This window comes from Hylobates moloch, unplaced genomic scaffold (genome assembly GCF_009828535.3).
Source record: "Hylobates moloch isolate HMO894 unplaced genomic scaffold, HMol_V3 SCAFFOLD_2, whole genome shotgun sequence".
NCBI lineage: Eukaryota > Metazoa > Chordata > Mammalia > Primates > Hylobatidae > Hylobates > Hylobates moloch.
The window spans coordinates 22,728,589-22,748,788 of record NW_026652277.1 but is presented as its reverse complement, the minus strand read 5'-3'; the positions used below and the strand labels follow the sequence as shown (position 1 = coordinate 22,748,788).

At 39.4% G+C, this 20,200-nt stretch overlaps 1 protein-coding gene across 7 annotated transcripts in view; it reads right to left on the bottom strand.

Moving 5' to 3' along the window:
* Nucleotides 1-11,552: 11,552 nt before the first annotated feature.
* Nucleotides 11,553-20,200, bottom strand: part of ARMC3 (armadillo repeat containing 3) — a 111,783-nt gene continuing 103,135 nt past the window's right edge. For 2 of the 7 annotated variants that reach the window (XM_032163441.2, XM_032163449.2), the window contains exons 17-19: nucleotides 19,286-19,486; nucleotides 17,064-17,226; nucleotides 11,553-12,798 (exon numbers count right to left, since the gene is read on the bottom strand). In XM_032163441.2, the coding sequence (XP_032019332.1) occupies nucleotides 12,589-12,798; nucleotides 17,064-17,226; nucleotides 19,286-19,486 (574 nt within the window). In that variant the 3' untranslated portion in view covers nucleotides 11,553-12,588. The remainder of the gene's footprint in view (nucleotides 12,799-17,063; nucleotides 17,227-19,285; nucleotides 19,487-20,200) is intronic. The other 5 variants (XM_058432244.1, XM_058432248.1, XM_058432256.1 and 2 more) reach the window with 3 other exon arrangements.

Here is a 20,200-nt window from a genome sequence, read left to right as displayed (position 1 = left end):
GTATGGTGGAATGCTGCTTATCTTAGTTTTCTCACATAGTTTGCAAGGCCTCGTGGCCGGCAGGTATATATGGAAGAAATATATTAGTGGGGTCGGTGCCAAGTTCCGTCCCTGCTCTGTCTAACTGGGGAATGGCATGGATGGGCTGAGAATGGATGGTGCTCATCAGGGGCAACCTCTGTGTCAGGAACCGTTTCCACTGCTTTATGTTCATTCATCCACTTACTTCTCAAACAACCACATGAGGAGGGAGCTATCGTCATTGCTGTTTTCCAGGCAAAGAAACTGGGGCCAGGGAGTGACTTGTCTGAGGCCACTCATTTAGTAGCAGAGCTAGGATCTGAACTGGGTTGTTCTCGGCTGGCGTGTCAGCTGAAAACCACTGCACATCCTCACCCCAACCATGGTGCTTGCGGAGGGTCTTTTCTGATTTTGCTCACATCTATATGTAGCAGTTTTTTTTTTAAAGTTTATTTTAAGTATCTTTCCGGGTGTCATGCTAATTATAATGTACTAACAATTTACATCTGTAATTATGTACGAGTCTAGGGAGTGAGTGATTCTGTAGCTTGGAAGGAGATGATTCAGTTATTATTCCTTGTGAAAACCATATTGCCAAGTCCCAAGAATAGCAATAGCGTACCACTGGGTACTGGTGCCCAAAGGGAACCCATCATCTAAATATCTTCAAGGCCCAAGGATTTTAGTGCTTATTCCAGTGGCATAAGAACATAAAGGCAAGGAGGTGGGACAACCAACTCAAGTGTGTCCCCAAAACTTTTCATTTCATTGTTTTGCAAACAGCAAAACCAGAGTGACAAAACCTTCAAGCTGATGGCATTTTGCAGCCAAGTCATTTAGTACAACATGGGTCTCAAATTTTCTTTTCTTTTTTTTTGAGATGGAGTCTCACTCTGTTGCCCAGGCTGGAATGCAGTGGCACAATCTCGGCTCACTGCAAGCTCCGCCTCCCGGGTTCACGCCATTCTCCTGCCTCAGCCTCCCGAGTAGCTGGGACTACAGGTGCCTGCCACCACGCCCGGCTAAGTTTTTTGTATTTTTAGTAGAGACGGGGTTTCACCATGTTAGCCAGGATGGTCTTGATCTCCTGACCTCGTGATCTGCCCGCCTCAGCCTCCCAAAGTGCTGAGATTACAGGCGTGAGCCACCGCGCCCGGCTCAAATTTTCTTTTCTCTTTCTTTCTTTCTTTCTTTCTTTCTTTCTTTCTTTCTTTCTTTCTTTTTTTGAGATGGAGGTTTGCCCTTGTTGCCCAGGCTGGAGTACGGTGGCGCAATCTCAGCTCACTGCAATCTCCGCCTCCCTGGTTCAAGTGATTCTCCTGTCTCAGCCTCCCAAGTAGCTGGGACTACAGGCATGCACCACCACGCCCAGCTAATTTTTTGTCTTTTTAGTAGAGTTGGGTTTCACCATGTTGGTCAGGCTGGTCTTGAACTCCTGACCTCAGCTGATCCACCTGCCTTGGCCTCCCAAAGTGCTGGGATTACAGGCATGAGGCACTGTGCCTGGCCGGGTCTCAAATTTTCTAGACAATTTATTTCATGTATTTTTAATTGTCTTTTTTATGAGATAGGGTCTTATTCTGGTACTCAGGCTGAGTGCTGTGGCATGCTCATGGCTCACTGCAGCCTTGACTTACTGGGCTCAAGCAATTCCCCTGCCTCAGGCTCCAAGTAGCTGGAACTTACAGGCATGCACCATCACACCTGGCTAATATTTTTTAAAAAATCATTTGTAGAGAAGGGGTCTCACTGTTTTGCCCATACTGATCTCAAATTCCTGAACTCAAGATATCCTCCCACCTCTGCTCCCAAAGTGCTGGGATTATAGGCATAAGCCACTGCACCTGGCTAATTGCCATATATATATATATGTTCACCCATTAACAATGGCTCCAATTTTGTTTTAAAGAACAATCCCATATTTAAGGTTAAGTGTAGATATTGAGACCTTAATCTGAGCAGAGATTTCCAAGTACACTTGACCTGGGGGAATAATTTGGAGAGGATGAAAGGGCCCAGAATATGCTATTGTGGCATATAAATTATTTTGAGCAGAAGCATTTGAGTTCCTGAAATCTGTCTAAAAGTAGAGCCTCCCAAGATAACTCAAAAGAATTCAATTATCTTAAATTCTCTTCCTGGAAGCAAACAGAGAAGACTGACTCATCACCAGAGGCTAAAAGTCAGCACCACACCTAAACAACCATTGTGACCAAAGGATCATATCTCCTAAGGGCCTATATATCTTTCCAAAAAGTCATTTGTTTTCCCTAAGTGCCCTTTTCTCCCTCCTCTTCCCCAGTTAAGACAGTACAGAAGCCACGAATTCTTACCATCTCTTTGAGTGACACTTTTCTGTGAACTCCCATAAGTACATGATTAAGTCTGTCTTTTGCTAATCTGTTTTCTGTCAGTTTAATTCACAGGCCCCCAATTACCGAATCTAAAAGGTTAGAGGAAACGTTTCCTCTCTGTCGGAACACCTGCTAAGATCCATTCTGACCTTCTCTCTGGCAGTTCCTAGCTCTTATCTGAGCTCTACAGGCTTTTGTATCCCTTCTGCATGGTGTCTTTGAGAGACGTCAACTGCACGTGAAAACTAACAGAACATGCCCGTGGTGGACCTACTCTCCATGCGTTCTCTCCCATGTTTCTGACTCTGAGGGCTCTGAAACTCAACCAGCGACAGGCTGAGGGCAAGAACTGGCTTCTCTCCTGCAATGATTTACTTTAAAGCTGTGGACTGTGATTCCTGGGGGGAAGCCATTCCCCTGCTCTCACCCCGCCTGCATTTTGGGGCCTTTGAAGAGTGGAAACTTAGCAGTTTACAACTATGCCAAAAACTTGATGGTGAGGCTAAAGCTAAGCCTAAAAGAAATCAGATGGTTGATATTAAGAGATTTACCAAGACTTTTCTTGTTTCTTGATTTCCTTTCTGGGGATTTCATATTAGTGAGAACATTCTCTGAATGTAATGGTTTAGCAGCATCAGACACAGCAAACTTGAGTCTCAGGACATTTGTTTTGTTAGGAACATGTTTGAAAAGGGGCGTTTTAATGATCCTGTAAATGTTTTTAACTCAGCAGTAATGTTTACATAGCTAGTAATCATGGCTCTCAGGCATGGTGAGAGTTTTACTGTTGTTAAGTTTTGTGATGCTCTTTAAAGCCAGCTAGGATAGGTTTCATATTGTTACTTCTGAGTGGGACTCTGAAGTCTGTTGCTGGCAATTCATTGCTCCCTTTTTATTATTTATTCTATTATTATCTTATTTAGCTAAGGAAAATAATAACTGCGTAAAGAAAATCTCCTCATTCAACAGTTAATTTTTCTTTTCATTCTAATCCTCAAAGGAGCAAATAATTGCATACAAGAAAAATAAGCTAAGCTTTCTATCCTGTAACAGTCTGTGGAACTAGCATATTTATCTCTCTCTCTTATTTGTATTAATAAAATGAGACTTTTAATAAAACAATTTTCTGGAAAGCTAAATAAATGAAATCACAGAGCTAGAAAATTGTGTATGCAGATAATGACTATCAATGAGTTAGCAGATAAATGACTTGATAACACAGATATAAATGCATTCATCTGGGCTTTTCAAAGTTTTTCTAAAAGTAAAGACTGTAGAATCAAAAGGACAGCTAGACACAAACTCATATTTTTCAAAGAAAGGAACCTATAAATAAACTAATTGGACTATCACTCGATTTGTATGTCAGATATCTGAGTACTTACAGAGGCCACTGTTTGCTTCAGCTGTTCTCATCAGTATGATTAACGACTACTTAAAAGTGCTTGATTCCATTTGTATGCCAGCTGTTCTTGTGTAAAACAAACTGGGACTTTCTCAAGATAATCAGAGCCTGACTGTCTGCAGCATTTGGGGGCTGATACCTTTGAGCTGGAAAAGGAAATTAATGACTCTTAGCTCATCGCTCTGAGGTCAGACCCAGACGTTTGTGACTGAAATATACCTAAAGCAGATGCTGCTCACTGGGGACTTGTCAAAATGGGAGCCTGCTCCTTTTCAAGTTCTGGTGGGAAGAAAGATCTTACCCTGTATGGAGCCTTATACATTGTTAGCAGGTTAACAAGAGCCCAAGTCATCTTAACTACACAAACAGCCATACTTTAAAAGGTGATAAGGCCAGGTGCGGTGGCCCACACCTGTAATCCCAGCACTTTGGGAGGCCGAGGCGGGTGGATCACCTGAGGTCAGGAGTTCGAGACCAGCCTGGCCAACATGGCGAAACCCCGTCTCTGCTAAATATACAAAAATTAGCCCGGCATGGTGGTGGATGCCTGTAGTCCCAGCTACTTGGAAGGCTGAGGCAGGAGAATCACTTGAGCCCAGGAGGCAGAGGTTGCAGTGATCCAAGATTGTGCCACTGTACTCCATCCTGGGTGACAGAGTGAGATTCTGTTTCGAAAACGAAACAAGAAAAGGTAATAAGTATGCCAGTATGTAAGGGGAGGCATTCAAAATCACAGGCAAGCTCTGTCCACCAAGCAGCAATACTGAGTCATATAACCATAGGAAGTAATGCTGTATCCTCTCTTAATGAAACACTCACACACAGGTAGCAAAGGTGTTGGTGATGGGGAGTGATTTCAGACAGCTCCAAAGACAGAATTTCTGCATTTTGACATTCTATTCTACAAATTCAAAAGTAATGGTGTGATGCCAGGCACCGTGACTCACACCTGTAATCCCAGCACCTTGGGAGGCCGAGGCAGGTGGATCATTTGCAGTCAGGAATTCAAGACCAGCCTGGCAATATAGTGAAACCCCGTCTCTACTAAGAATACAAAAATTAGCTGGGTGGTAGTGGTGTGCACCTGTAATTCCAGCTACTCGGGAGGCTGAGGCAGGAGAATCGCTTGAGCCTGGGAGGTGGAGGTAGCAGTGAGCCAAGATGGCGCCAGTGCATTCCAGTCTGGGCAACAGGGTGAGACCCTGTCTCAAAAAAAAAAAAAAAAGTAACCATGTGGTCATCATATTTGCTACACTGAAAGGCCAAAGGAAATCAGTACCTAATCAGAAATAGGAGTGATTTCTTTACCACCCAACTACTTTCCAAAATATCCAGAAGAAAATAAAAATGAATTAGAATTCCATTTTAGTCTTTAAGATCAGTTAGTTTAAGGCATTCAGATAGTCAACAAATATTATTCAAGTTATCCCTTTGCAAGGAGCTCTTGATAGTAAGGTGTATGCCCAACATAAAATTCTTTTCCATCTCATCAGGAGACATCAAAGCATAATAGCTAATAGTTATCAAATGCTTACAATTGTTAAAGCAAAATAAAAATGGAGGCCACAGTTTAGGTAGACCCAAAGCCTAGCTGCCCGTAGCTGTATAAACAAAACTTAAGTCATCCTAATTTTCCCAAACCTTTCACCATAAAGGTAAACATAACACAAATGTAAGCTTTTTGTCTTTATCAGCCTGATTCAGTGAAATTAAACCAATAACCTATCAATAAATCAGCTTAAACAGTTTGGTTTGCCTTAATAAAGACTATATGACAACCAATCATGAAAAACACCAAAATGCTTCCTCCTTTGTGCTCTATGAACTGCACTGTTACTGCTGTAAAATTGAGACATTGACGTCTCCCAGTTTGTGAACTATTCTTTTGTATGCAGGATAAACTCTTAACATTCTAACTGGATCTGATTTTATTTTTTACATTATGTTCAGTACTGTACATGGACTTATTAACTTCTGAGAGCAACCTTACGAAGTGGCTACTATTATTATGTCCCCATTTTAGAGATGTAGAAACCAAGACATTTGCTAAAGATCCCACAGCTAAGAATGGCATAAGTAGGACACTCCAACCCGAGCCTCTCTGACTCCAAAGATCTGCATGCTTCTAACCATGATATCACGTATATGTGCATTAAGAAAACAGCAACCCCAGGCAGTAAGCATATGAAAAAATGCAAAATGAGTGCCAAAGATGCTATGATAGAAGGTCACCAGTAGAGCATAGGCATCAGGAGAAGCTTAGGGAAGAAAGTGAGACTTGATCTAAATTTGGACTTGAATTTGCAGACAAAAGATTAGTAGGGCAATATAGTATGATATAGCAGATAATCACCATACTTTTTCACAAATATTCCTTGGGGGTTGCCAGAAAAGAAAATTGGCCCTAATGACTTATGAGGTCAATCTATTGTGACCTTTTTAATGTAATTATAAATAATATACATATATAATAAGCTTTTATATTATATATCTGTATAAAACATGTGAATATCTATATTTATACATATTATAGGGATACTGGCTAGGGTAAGTTCACATAACTGTGTATGAATCGTCTCTATTTTACAGATGAGAGATTCCATAAAGACTTAAGAATTGATGAAGCTATTGGGAGACAATGCTGCATGGGTCTCCCTTGTTCTGCACATCTTTCTGATTGACCTTTGTTCCAGATTGTCTTTTCAAGAGTGTTGGTGAATAGCCTTGGAAAATAATATAGTGTTTCTCTTGCTGCTCATTATACTCTTTTTTTTTTTTTTTTTTTTTTTTAGACAGAATTTTGCTCTTGTTGCCCACGCTGGAGTGCAATCTCAGCTCACTGCAACCTCCGCCTCTCAGGTTCAAACAATTCCCCTGCCTCAGCCTCCTGAATAGCTGGGATTACAAGCATGCGCCACTACGGCTGGCTAATTCTGTATTTTTAGTAGAGACAGGGTTTCTTCATGTTGGTCAGGCTGATCTTGAACTTTCAACCTCAGGTGATCTGCCAGTCTCAGCCTCCCAAAGTGCTGGGATTATAGGTGTGAGCCACTGTGCCCAGCCCTTGCTGCTGATTATAAAGGATTTGGGTTCTCTAAGCTCAGAGTTCTTCTGTAACACAAACCACTGCATTGGTAGGCATCCATCTGGGTCTATCCATGTTTTCTGCATGAGACTTGAGAGCAAGGAGATTTGACACAAATAGCCTGGCTCATGCTGCTTGCTGTGCTGTGAGTAATAAAATCCTTTGTCTCTGATCCAGATATCTCATGTCTTATTCCAGCAGCAATAAAATTGGCAGTTAGCTTGCAAGTAGGATAAAATTTCAGACCCTTCACAGTTCTTGACAGAAGTATAGAAGATAGGAGGTTTATTTTCTTATGTAGATTGGTCACATCTGTCCTCATCCTATTGAAAAATAAGGCGTCTGTGTTGGCATCCATTGGAATAACATCAAGCAGATCCATCTTAGAGCCCAGAGAAACCAGGAGAGGCAAATGCCAGGGTGAGTCTCCCCTGAATACTTAGCCAAGGTGCCCAGGGATTATACTAAGCAAAGTGAAGCCTTTCCTTGTCCATATCCTCAAAATGCTTATCATCTAAAGCAAGGGTTGACCAACTATGGTCCATGAGCCAATCTGGCCCCCCACTTGTTTTAGTAGATACAGTTTCATTGGTTAGGTATTATCTATGGCTGTTTTTGTGCTGCAATAGCAGAGTTGAGTGGCTGCAGCAGAGATGGAATGGCCTGCGAAACCTAAAATATTTACTCTCTGGCCCTATAGAGGGATCTAAAGAGAGAGACAAATGCTTGAAGAATGAGGAATTCCCTTAAAACATGCTAAAGGCAAACAGAACAGAACATTATGTGTGCATAGAGAGCTACGTACACACACACACACACACACGTGCACTCACGTATACAAATACATATGCCACCCCCCATCTTTCATTTATATGCATGGTCTTATTTCACCCTTACAACGGCTTTATGAGACATATAGGTTGGAAGCATGGCCTCTGAAGCCAAACTATGTTTAAATTGAAAGCTTTGACACTTACTAGCTGGACAATCTTGGGTAAATTACTTAACCTCTCTGTGCCTGGGTTTTCTCACTTGTTAACCGTAGGTAGTCCTACTATGCATCACAGGGTTACTCCAAGAGTTGAAACTACAAAGAACAGCCTCTGGCACATCATAAACAATATATAAATATTTGCTATTATTTTTCCTTACTTTCCAGAAGGCTAAACTGAGGGAGAGAGAGGTTAAGTAATTTTCTCAAGGTCACACGGCTAGAAAAAGTGAGAGACAGAACTTAAGCTCAGCTCTGATTCTAAAGAGGTGCTATTATATTGCTTCTCAATAATAAAGACTTACTGAATTTTTTATCCCTGCTATTATATTGATTCTCAATAATAAAGGCTTATTGAATTTATAAGTAAAATCACCACACGAAAATTTCCTTACCTTTTCCAACAGTGCTTTTTATTTTTTAAATTTCGATTCGTGGTTTATTTATTGGTAGATCCTACAGGTCTCTTGTACTGTGTGAGTTCCACAAGAACTTTATTTGAATTCACTATATTAATATATTCCCACCTGACACTTTGATGATTGTCCTTGGAAATGAAGTCCACCTTTATTATTAAACTAATTATATTCATGGCTTTAAAATGATAAACCTAAGCAAAGTTTTGCTAGTGATCTATATAATACTACTCAGGTAATTTTAAATAAAGAATAGGACTTTTAAATACTAATCTCTAAATAAGTGACTTGACACTATTGTATTGCTCCTAGAATATACCAAGAACAGTGATATTTTTCCATATAGTGTTTAGTAAGTTCATCCTACCCCTGTATTCAGTTGAGTTTAAAAACAAACAGTGGCCGGGTGTGGTGGCTCACGCCTGTAATCCTGGTGCTTTGGGAGGCCAAGGTGGGCGGATCACCTGAGGTCAGGAGTTCAAGACCAGCCTGGCCAACATGGCAAAACCCCATCTCTATTAAAAATATAAAAATTAGCTGGGTGTGGTGGCAGGCGCCTGTAATCCTAGTTACTCGAGAGGCTGAGGCAGGAGAATAGCTTGAACCCGAGAGGTGGAGGTTGCAGTGAATCCAGATGGCACCACTGCACTCCAGCCTGGGCAACAGAGTGAGACTCTGTCTCAAAAAACAAACAAACAAACAAACAAAAAAAGAGCATGTAAATACAGCCTCTCTCTCTAGATAGTTCTAAGGAAAAATGCACCATCTCTTGAAACCCCATTCCTCATCTCCAGATTGCCAACTTTGGCAGGGGAATACTGTAAGAGATATCTTGCTGAGAAACAAGTTACTTGCCATTAAAAGTAATGACAAAAACCATAATTACTTATGAGATGGGAGGATCACCTGAGCCCTGGGAGGTTGAGGCTGCAATGAGTTATGACTGTGCCACTGCATTCCAGCCTGCATGACAGAGTGACCCTGCCTCAAAATAATAATAATAATCCATTTGATCTTACATGTTATTTTGAGCTTCTGGAAAAGTATTTTTCATGGATGAAGTCCTGCTTCTTTGGCAAGGAAAGAATACATTTGATGTGTACTTATTAAAAGTATTAAACACATTTGATGTGTACTTATGAAAAGCACAGTGCAAACTTGAATTCTCGTTTATGATGCTTGCTTAAAGATCAAAGCTTGTGAAACGGATTTTATTTAAATGTCCATTTTCCATTTAATTAACAGCTATTTTTAAAAGTTAGTTATCAATTTTAATGAAATTTTTTGATCTCCAGAAATAAAACTCTGGATTTTGGATCTGACAGAACAACTACAAGTTACTTTATATAAATTGTCTTGAAATGTCACAACCACAACAGTTGCCAGGGTTTTAAGGGACACCCAGGATTCTGACTAAAATCTCTGTAGTTTCAGATATTACCCCATATGGTTTGGGTCTAGTTCTGACCAAATTACGCATTATTCCAGGCCAAAGCATATAATTCCTGAAGGATATCCTTAGCACTTTTCCCTCTCGCTGTAGCAGCTGAGGAGATCCTGTATTCCAGATGGTGCAGGTACAAAATGGAGGAACTTCTGTCAGCCTGGGTTCTTGAATGACTGTGTGGAACCGAGCTCCCACTGTTGACCTATGTTTGATATGTAATGTGGTAAAAGACCTAAGCCACTGAGATCTGAGGATTATTACCCCTATAGAAAAGTGCTGTCATCTCCGTCTATTTTCCAAGTGTATTGTCTTTTTCTTATTGATTTTTAGAAGATCTTTGCTTATTGAGAATGTTAACATTTTGCTTGTTAAATATGCTGTGTTTTTTCTCCCTGTCAATAATTTTGCTTACAGTGTATTTTGCTGATAGGAATTTAAAAGTTTTATGTAGCCAAACTTGTCATATATGTTCTTTTATGACTTCTAGTTTTTCTGGCATAAATAGAATCTCCCTTCTCAAGATAATAATTTTCTCCCAACCAGTTACTGAATAGGCTATCATTTTTCCACTGGGCAAAAAAGCTGCTTTTAACAATGCTAAATCCTACCTATATGTATGGATTTGTGTCTGGAGTCTTAATTTTTTTAATTTTTATGCCTGTACCATACTAATTTGCTTTTTATTGCTTTGTAATACATGTTCTGATAAGTGAGACAATTCCTCTGTATTTTTCTATTTCCAAATATTCTTAGTTTTTATACACATTCATTCTTCTAAATAAATTTTGCTGTTTGTCAATTTCAGAAAAGAAATGTGTTGGGATTCTAATAGAAATTATACTAATTTTAGATATTAATATGGGCGACTGAAATCTTTTTACTACTGAATTTCCCATCAAAGAGCATGCTGTTCCTGGAAAGGACATCTCCATTTATTCAAGTCTCATTAAAATTCTGTAGTTTTTCTTGCATAGTTCTTGTTAAATTTATTTCTATGTATTTTATAACTTTTGTTGCCATTGCAAATGTATTGTCTTTATATAATTGGCTGATTATTAAATTTTATGGCTCTACATTTAAACCAAGTAAAACAGAAGAAATGAACTTTGAAAACCTGTATGAGAATTAAATTTAAACTATCTCTGTTCAGTAATTATCTAGAAGCTAGTTGAAAGAGACATTGTACAGAATTGTCTCGAAGATTAAAAAAAAAAAGATCTTTGGCATGCACCAGATTTTAAAAAGTGGCATATACCCGGGCCCTATCCTAGTGGCTCTGCATAGAACGTTTGCCTAATTCCACTTTGATGTTGGGGCCTTCTTTTCAGAACTTACTAGGAGGTTGGTTTTTGACGATGTTATTTTCCATATTACATTTTGCCATCTCTATGAATCTGCCGAAGAGAAATTCCCCTGATATTTGTTCCACCTGAGAAACTGGTCTGTGCTTTTATCTAGCAGATCCTAGTGTAAATCACATAATGGATAAATAACATTTCCCCTCACACTGGCTGCCAGTGAGTATAGAGTCAAATTTCCATTCATCTCTAACAAATGCACTGCATTTTTGTGAATTCTAATCTTTGGATCCAAATCTTATTCCTGCTTTGTTGGGCTTTCCTACACTTATGCCTGTATTTCATTTATTTTTTTTCCTTCTTATATCCCATGGATCTTTGTAATCCACTTTAAAAACTTTCTGGATCAAAACAGACTTGAAAATGCAGGGGAAAAACCTACAAATAGGTTTGTATCCTATAATCCACACTCTAATTTCATAAAATTCTATGATAAATATAATTACCACACAAATATAATTACCACACCAGAAATAAAGAAATTTATTCTGAAATAAAGAATTATATTCTTTGAAATTACAAATTAATACAAAATAATCTTAGCTTTAATTTCTAAAATCAAATTCACTTTAAAACGTCTTCTACGAAAATGACTCTACAGGTCAACGCTGGACTTTAAGCGTGACTAGGCAATATATACTTCGTGAGATTCACCACATTAGTAGTTTTTGTCTTATCATTTGAAATGTGAATTTACTCCCCATTTTGTGCTCAATACTAAAACACAATTCCTCAGCAAAGATTTGCTCTACCTTTATGCTTCCAAGTTTTCCAAAAAATAAAAATTTTTTAGTTCTATAAATTGAAAATAATATATTAATGGCCCAGCATTAAAATGTGGAAGAGCAAATCAGAATTGTTTTTAGCTGAAGGTCTGTTTCCAAGCTAACACAGACGAGATGAAAACAAAAACATTTTATGGAAATATACTTTAGAAATATTCTTAATTCACTATATTAAAGTGTTTTTAATGATTAATTTTTAAAAATAGAAACAAAAATTTTCAGAAAGGAATTTGTAATGCTCAAACAGATCTGTGTTTATTCTATCTAAACTATCAAAATCTTAAATGAAACTGAGACAAGGTGACTGCAAATACTAAAAATTCACTTAGTTTGCTTAACTGAGCGTGCCTGAAACATTCTGGGCAAGAAAGATGACAGTCATGAGGCCACAGTGTTGTCCTGGGTGCAGCAGCTGAGCGCTACATGTGATTCCTAAATGACAGAGACGCTCCTCCGGACACAGTGGGCTGGATGAATTTTGACAACAATCAGCTTTATGTGACGGTCAGTGAGCAGAAAATGATCTAATAAGACAGAACTCTTGCCAAAAGCCTGAAATCAGAAGCACAGCAAAGTTCACTCCAAGTTTCCTAATTCCCATGCAGAGAAAACATTTCTAATACTTTAAAGTTTTTATTTAAAGAGATAAAATCAATTTGGTGAATGTCTTAGAGAGTGTACACAATGAATTTCTTGTTTGAGCCTCTCTTGTGTTCATCCGATGGCTTAAAGGAATCTGTAAAGATCAGCCTCTCGACTTCTCAACTTCATCAGTCCACCTGGATGGAACATGAGGTCAACCACATACATCTCAGGAGTGGGGAGGCCCCCAATCACTCCCTTCCGAGATTCATTCTGCAGCATGACTTCATTCCACGCTCTACCGTACTCTCCGCGAACTAGGGAGCAACCAATGCCAATTCTATCCGCCAGAGCCTGCAGGAGAAAACAAGAGCTCAGTCAAGGGTGATGTGGGAGAGGGGTGGGGAATATCCTATTTGTAATTGCCCACCTTGATTGAAGGTGAAATACACAAGTCTTGCAAAGAAATGTTTCGATAGGAGGCTGAAAGATGTGGACTATTGGTATAGGGGCCAATCAAATGTGATAAATTCCCTCTATCAAATGTGATAAATTCACTCAAGATTCTGTAGATGCAAAATCTCTGTGTAGGTCCTGCTGGGAAGTGGCCTTTTCCAGGTAGTAACACTATTGTATCAGATGGGGAAGGTGGTTGGAAAAAAGCTATTCTGTGCACTCTTGGCACTAGTGCATCTATCCATCTTTCCAAACTTCTGGGCTCTCCTTGGCTGTGAAATGCAGTGGGACTGAATGGAGGCATCACCCTGGGGTGGGGGCTCTTTCCAGCTAAACTATTCTGCGTGCCATGGGGCAGGAGAGGCAGAACTGTGGGTGCCTGGTCCTAGGGCTCCTTGATGCCACCTCACCAGAGACTGCTTAGGTTCCTTGGAAATTGTCTCTTCAATTTGTCCTCTGATGATTCCTGGTTTTGAGGTTATTAAAACAAAGTATCTCTAATCTGGAGACTACTCAGCCACTTTATAGTGAACAGGAGAGCTGGCTCAGCCTGCCTGGGTCTGGATTGTAGCCCAGACCTGAGACCGACTAGCCGTGCACCACAGCAAGGGACTTGGCATCTCTGGGCTTCCATGGCTTCATCTGAGAAATGAGGGGAGCAACAGTACTTTCTTCATAAGGTGTTAGGAAGATGAAGTCAATCATCTGTCCAGTGCTTAAAGCAGTGGCAAGGCTACATACTCAGTTGATACTACATAGCACCAGAAGGCAGGAATTGTGTTGTTTTAGTACCCTGTATATGTATATATTAATTTATTGATTACTGACAATATAATGACTGCACCAGGTCACTGTGTCTTGGGTGGACCATGATGATTAAGACATGGTTATCATTTCTAGAGCCTTACATTCTATATAGACCTACTGGTAAAGAATCAACTGTAACACAAACAGTATCTGAATGTATGACACTCATAGTTCAGTGGGGCAGAGAGACAAAAATAAATATATAATTATAAGATGTTTCCAAAAGTAACACTCCGTGTCAAAGCCTTGTAAATCATCAAAACAACCAACCCGGTGGAATAGATGCTATTGTTTTCCCCATTTTATAGAGGGTAAAACTGAGGTCTCATAATTTTCCCAAGGTCATGGTATGTGGTGACGGAAAGTGAGAGCCAGGGCATCTGTCTCTGGAGTCTGAGTTTTTAATGTCAGGGTAATAACTGCTGCTGACTGAGGTGAAGGAATTCCCATCTGAAACTCCCTGTTTTGTTTGTGAAGCGGGACACAAGGTCACCTGCTTAGAGGGGAGCAGTGCAGATGGAAGCGCTTGGCAAAGGGCAGATGTGGGGCCCAGTAGCTGAAGGAAATAGGAAAAAGCCTGCCACTAGGAGCTGGGAAAGGGTGGCCTATAGAGGAGTGGCCTGTAGGTGGCGTGTATGAGCGAAAAGGACAGACAATCAGAACAAGGCCCGGTTGGCAAGGCAGAGAGTGGAAGGACGGGAGGAGAGGGAATGGGGGAAATTAGTGAGCGAGTGAATTATTAGGTCTGTGGTCTATTTGTCTGTCCTGCCTAGGGAAGAAAGTAAAGCCAAACAGGCCAAAAAACTGGAAGAAAATAAGGGGGATAAAGAGTATATATAGAAGGACTGAAGGATTTAGGAGGAGGGGAAGGATAAGATATTTTATCAGTGAGTATTGGTGTTCAGAATTTCAATGGTGGGAGGTTTCTGGGTAATTAATTGTATGACTCAGTTGAGATGTGAGGGTAATTCTGTTTGGCATAATGAGCTTAAGATGCCTGCTATGAACTGAATGTTTGTATACTCCCCCAAATTCATATGTTGAAGCCCTAATCCCTAATGTGGTGGTATTTGGAGGTGGGGGTCTTTGGAAGGAGATTAGGTTTAGATGAGGTCATGAGGGTAGACCCCACGATGGGATTAGTGTCCCTATAATAAGAGACAGGAGAGCATGCTTGCTCTCCACCATGTGAGGATACAATGGGAGCCTTTTCTCTGCCATTTGAGGATATAGCAAGAAGGTGGCTGTCTGCAAACCAGGAAGGGAGCCCTCACTAGACACTGAATCTGCCGACACTCTGATCTTGGACTTCTCAGCCTCCAGAACTATGAGAAATAAATGACTGCTGTTTAATCTTCCAGTCTATGGTATTTTGTTATAGTAGCTCAACTTGAAAATACAGTGCCTATGAGACACTCATATAGAGCTAGCTGGATATTAACCACATACATAGATCTGGAATCAGGGGAGGTTTGAAGGATGAAGGAAATAATCTGTAGATTTTAGGTATTTAGGTAGTATTTAAGGCCATATGAAGGAAAACCTCACCCTGCGAAGTACATAAAGGGAGAACAGAAGAGTGTCTGGGTCAGAACCTTGAGGAACCCCAATATTTAAGAGAGACCTGGAGGTGTTCTCCAATTCTTTGATCTGTTAAGAAAGGCAGACAATAGGGAGATCACTAAGGTCCTTATTGAGAGAGTGGGAGCAAAAGCCAGATGGCCGTGAGTTAGGACAAAAATGAGAGGTGTGCCAAAGAATGACAAGGACCTAAGATGACTCAGAATTTTGACCAGGAATGGGAATTACCTATGGGTAGAAGCAGTGTGGTAGGTATTTTATTCAGGTAGGCATGGGCTCAAATTTCAGCTCCACCTATGGTTGACCTTGGGTAAAATTATTTCTCCAGGTATCAGTTTGCTCACCTTTAAAGTAAGGGTAGTCATTTCTATATTTGGCATTTTTGAAACTCTTCACAATTATAGTTATCATATCCCTGGCATATAGTTCAAAATGACATTAGACACGGTAATAGGATTTAAGGTAGTAATTGTAGCTATTATGATAAAAGCTTTATATTTTCTCTTTATATACTGCAGACTTAAGCATGTTTAGATTTTAAAGGGGAAAATAGCTAAGAGAGAGAAGAGAGTTAAGACAGGAGAGAAGGAAGAATTGATACAGCAGGCAATCCAAAGGAATAGGAAAGGCTGGCACTTAGATAATAGAATTAGCTTGGAACTGGAGGTAAGATGCATGTGAATGCAAGGATGTTTATAAGTATTTGGGAAAGGGTAGGAAATTTATGCATTTAGTCTATAGTTCACATTTTCCCAGCTTCTATGATATGCCAGACACTGGATATGATGGAGCAAAAGATCACCCCCTCTCTTCAACCTGATCCTTCTCTGATGTCCCCATTTCAGGGAATAATGCCATCATTACCAGCTGCCCCACTCAAAGCCCAGAAATCATTTTGTTCTCCTCATGTACTCTCTCGCACCACGCCTAGGCAGTCACCAACTCCTTTCGATTATGTCCTCTAAATTCATTGGCTCTTCCACATCTACATGTCAGGATTTAGTATGGATCAACCACACTTCTTGCTCGGTCACCTTCTAACTGGTTTTCCTGTCTCTAGTCTTGCCCCTGCTCTAATTCATTCCCCGTTCTGTTGCCTGAATAGTGTTTCAAAATGATGTTACCCCCTTGAATACTTCCAGTGGCTATTGTTATATTTTAGGGTAATAATGCCCAAAATTACATGATGCGTTATGATCTAGCATTCACCCCTCCTCTTTTCCTCATGCACACAAACTATTCTACCTTCCTCAAATAGACCACTGATTCTCATACCTGTATTATTTTGCATAAGATGTTTTCTCTGTTTAGAATACGCTTGTTTTCCTTCTTTACTTGAGGAAAGCCTATGCAGCCTCTCATACTTGGGTTATATATCAGCTCTTTTTCTGGAATTTTCCCTGACTTTACTTTGGAAGCTGCAAGTCTGGTTTAGGTACCCCTGGAGTGCAGGGACTGTCATTTTAGTATCTCTGTACTCTCAGGCCCTAGCAGAGGCCCTCGCCATAGTAGGTGTATGGTCACGATTGAATAAATATGCTTCTAGTAGTCTGGTGACTATATAGGCAGGTATGTGTGTGTATGCATGTATATATTCATATATATGTAGGTGTATGCTTGTATATATGTATATATAGACTTATATGTCAGATATAAATAAATCTAAATGGTAGAATTAATAATATCCAGTTAAATGTTAGCAACTGGACTACTCCCATATGATAAAGACAAAGCATTTTTACTTAACGGCAAATGAGGCAAAATACCTTACATACCTTGAACAGCAAAGCTCGATGGTAGAAGATTCCTTTTTTGACATGTCCAATCGGTATAACATTGCATTTAAGTTGAAATTTCAGTTCACTTATGTGAAGTTCCCAGCTGAAATCAGGTAGTTTCTCTTTTGGAATCTTACCACCCATTTTTTCTGCCACATACCTGTGTCAATTACATTGAGATCAAATCAGTCAATTTTAATAACTCACTTAGGATGCTTTGAGTGTAATTACATGTAAATATACATGTAAAAATGACATTTGCTGTGATTTTTATTGTGCTTTATTTTTGAGAAAGTACTAACCATAAATGGGTTAGCATGCTTACTGTATGCAAGCCATCATATATAAACGGAAATTCTAGCAATTTCATTCAATTTGAAGGAGAAAATGAGTGCTAATTTTTCCCAATACTTATCACAAGATAAAATCAATATAACACTAAATATCAATGCAGTTTTAAAATTTTATCTTAGTCTTGAAAAGTATTTTTAAATATTTTAATCTGAAATCCAAGGAAGGAGTTGAAGTAACATACCGTTCTTCTTTCAAGGAATTTAAACTCAGAGACAAGACAAACACACAGAAAATTTTCCCATTAGATTTACAAACATTTTCAAGTTTTATATTTTTATTTTTTCTTTAAAAATTTATTTTAATTTAGAGAAAGACATGGTATGACTTAACACTGAAGTCAGGAGCAAGGAAGAAGAGGAAGAGGCAAAAAGAAAAATAAAGTCACAGATCTGCGGGCGAGGCAGGATAAACGTGGTATACTTTGCTTGTGGATTTCTCCTAATATTAGGCTCTCACTGAAGAAGTCAGTAAACACACCTGCTATACCCTTTGTCTATGAAGACCACTACATTCTTGGGGTAAAGGCAGAATTGCAATTTTAGTTTTTAATTTGTATTTATAAAGAGAGATGATAGTCTCACTATGTTGCCCAGGCTGGTCTCAAACTCCTGGCTTCAATAAATCTTCCCGTCTTGGCCTCCCAAAGCACTGGGATTACAAGCATGCGCTAGCGTGCCTGGCCCAAATTACGAATTTTAAAGAAATTCCTCTTGCTGCATGAGAAACCAAGCAAAGAAGAACAATGATTTAAAAAAAGGAAAAAAAAGAGAGAGAGAGAGAGAAAGAGTTGGGGAGAAAGCTGTTGAACTGACTGCAGTTCCATCAAGCCAGGGGTACTCTACTGAATGCCAAGGACCAGAGCCATGGGGACATATCTCTGCCTCTCTCTGTATCTTGGTGTGGGCTCAGGTTAAAAAAAGACAATTATTTGAGAATGATGAAAAGTGTTACTGATAGGAACAAAGCATGAAGAGATTTGACAAATGTTCACATAAGCCAAGACAGAGTTCCGCTTGAGCCATCACTTCTCAAGGACATCAGGAATACTTCAGCAGCCAAAAATGTTCTCTTCCAGTTCTGGCTGACAAAAAGTCAGTGATCTGGCAGCTGTGTTACTTGCAGTTGTCACATCCAGGTTTCATGATAGCAACTCACTGCTATTTGGAGGAGATGCAAGCTCCCATGGAGACCGCAGCTGTTGCACAAGCCAGCAGCTTACCTACTGAGTGGTGTCAGTCACGAAGCCTGTCCTCACTTCTGGTGATTCCTAACCCCTTACAGCTACCGAGTCCAATTCCAGCCTTTACCTGGTGTAATTAAACACTCTAATGAAGAAGACAACTTCACTGGCTTATACAGAGTCCTGAGCCTGCCTAAGCAGCCATTGTTTAGAATGCTCACACCCCACTTAGAGTAACGTGAAACACGAAATATCAGAAACGGATCAGAAAAAGAGACATTGGACATTTGTATTAGAAAATTTATCAGTTTACAAATAATTCACAGTAGGATTCCTTTAACTTATGAACACCCCATCCACCTAAGGGATGATTTAATTTTCAAACTTTTGATTCATTCATAACTTCTGCAGGATCACATTGAAAGATGCTTTTCATGGTCTAGCTGAAGAAAATAACAGGCATTTTTCTTGAAGCAATTTCCAGCTCCTATCTCTGATTCTAAGTGAACATATGACCTAAATAGAAATTGAGGACTTTTCCAATTCATTGTGTTTCTGTGTCAGAGTCAGAATGCTGTAAGCTTCAATTTTATTTATGGCGTATTTGTCTAAAACATGGCTAAAATGTATATGACACTAAAATTTTTTCAGAAATTAAAAACACATATATACATAGACAACTTACTTTGCAAGATCCTTAATCTGTTCCTTAATATTGGTTATGGGCAGTATTGATTTGGTCACCTCATACACATACATAGAGAAATCAGGGTCAGAGGGAGGACACCATTCTTTGTCAGAGCTTCCTTCACCAACAAATTTTGGTACTGCCATAACCTCTTCCTCCTCTTTCACTTTTTCCTCTTCTTTTTTTCCTCTGCTTTTCCTTTGAAAGTAAACAAGGGCAATGAAAGTGACATCTTCTGCTAAACAAATGAACAAACAAATGCTCTTGCATTTCTGAGAAGAGTATCACAGAAAAAAGGTACAGTGAACCCTTGAGCAACACGAGATTGAACTGTGTGGATCCACTTATATGTGGATTTTTTTTCAGTAAATACAGTTGGCCCTTCTTATCCATGGGTTCTGCATTCCACAACCAAATGTGACTGAAAATACAGTATTTGTGCTATGAAAAACCCACAGATACAGACAGCTGACTTTTCATATATGTGGGTTCCACAGAGCTGACTGTGGGTCTAGAGTATGCATGGATTTTGGTATCTATAGGGCTTCATGAAACCAATTCCCCATAGATACTGAGGAATGACTGCATTTTATACATACATAAAGTTTTCAAATTTTCATTCTCAATGACAATTGGAGAATTTTACAGAGTCTATATTAGGCAAGACAAACTAATTTTCAAGAGAACATTGTGTGATTGATGTATATTATGAAAATCATATATTGGTCTTCTGCACAATTGCCTAGCAAGGTGTCTGGCACATAGTAGTAGGTATGTAATACATATTTATTGAATTGGAAACAATTGGGTTGCCTTCTCAGAGAGTCTAAGCCAGCTACATCATCTCTTACTTCAGTTAAGACCTTCTGCAGGAATAATTTGGATTGCTATTTTTAAGAAAAATTATTCAAA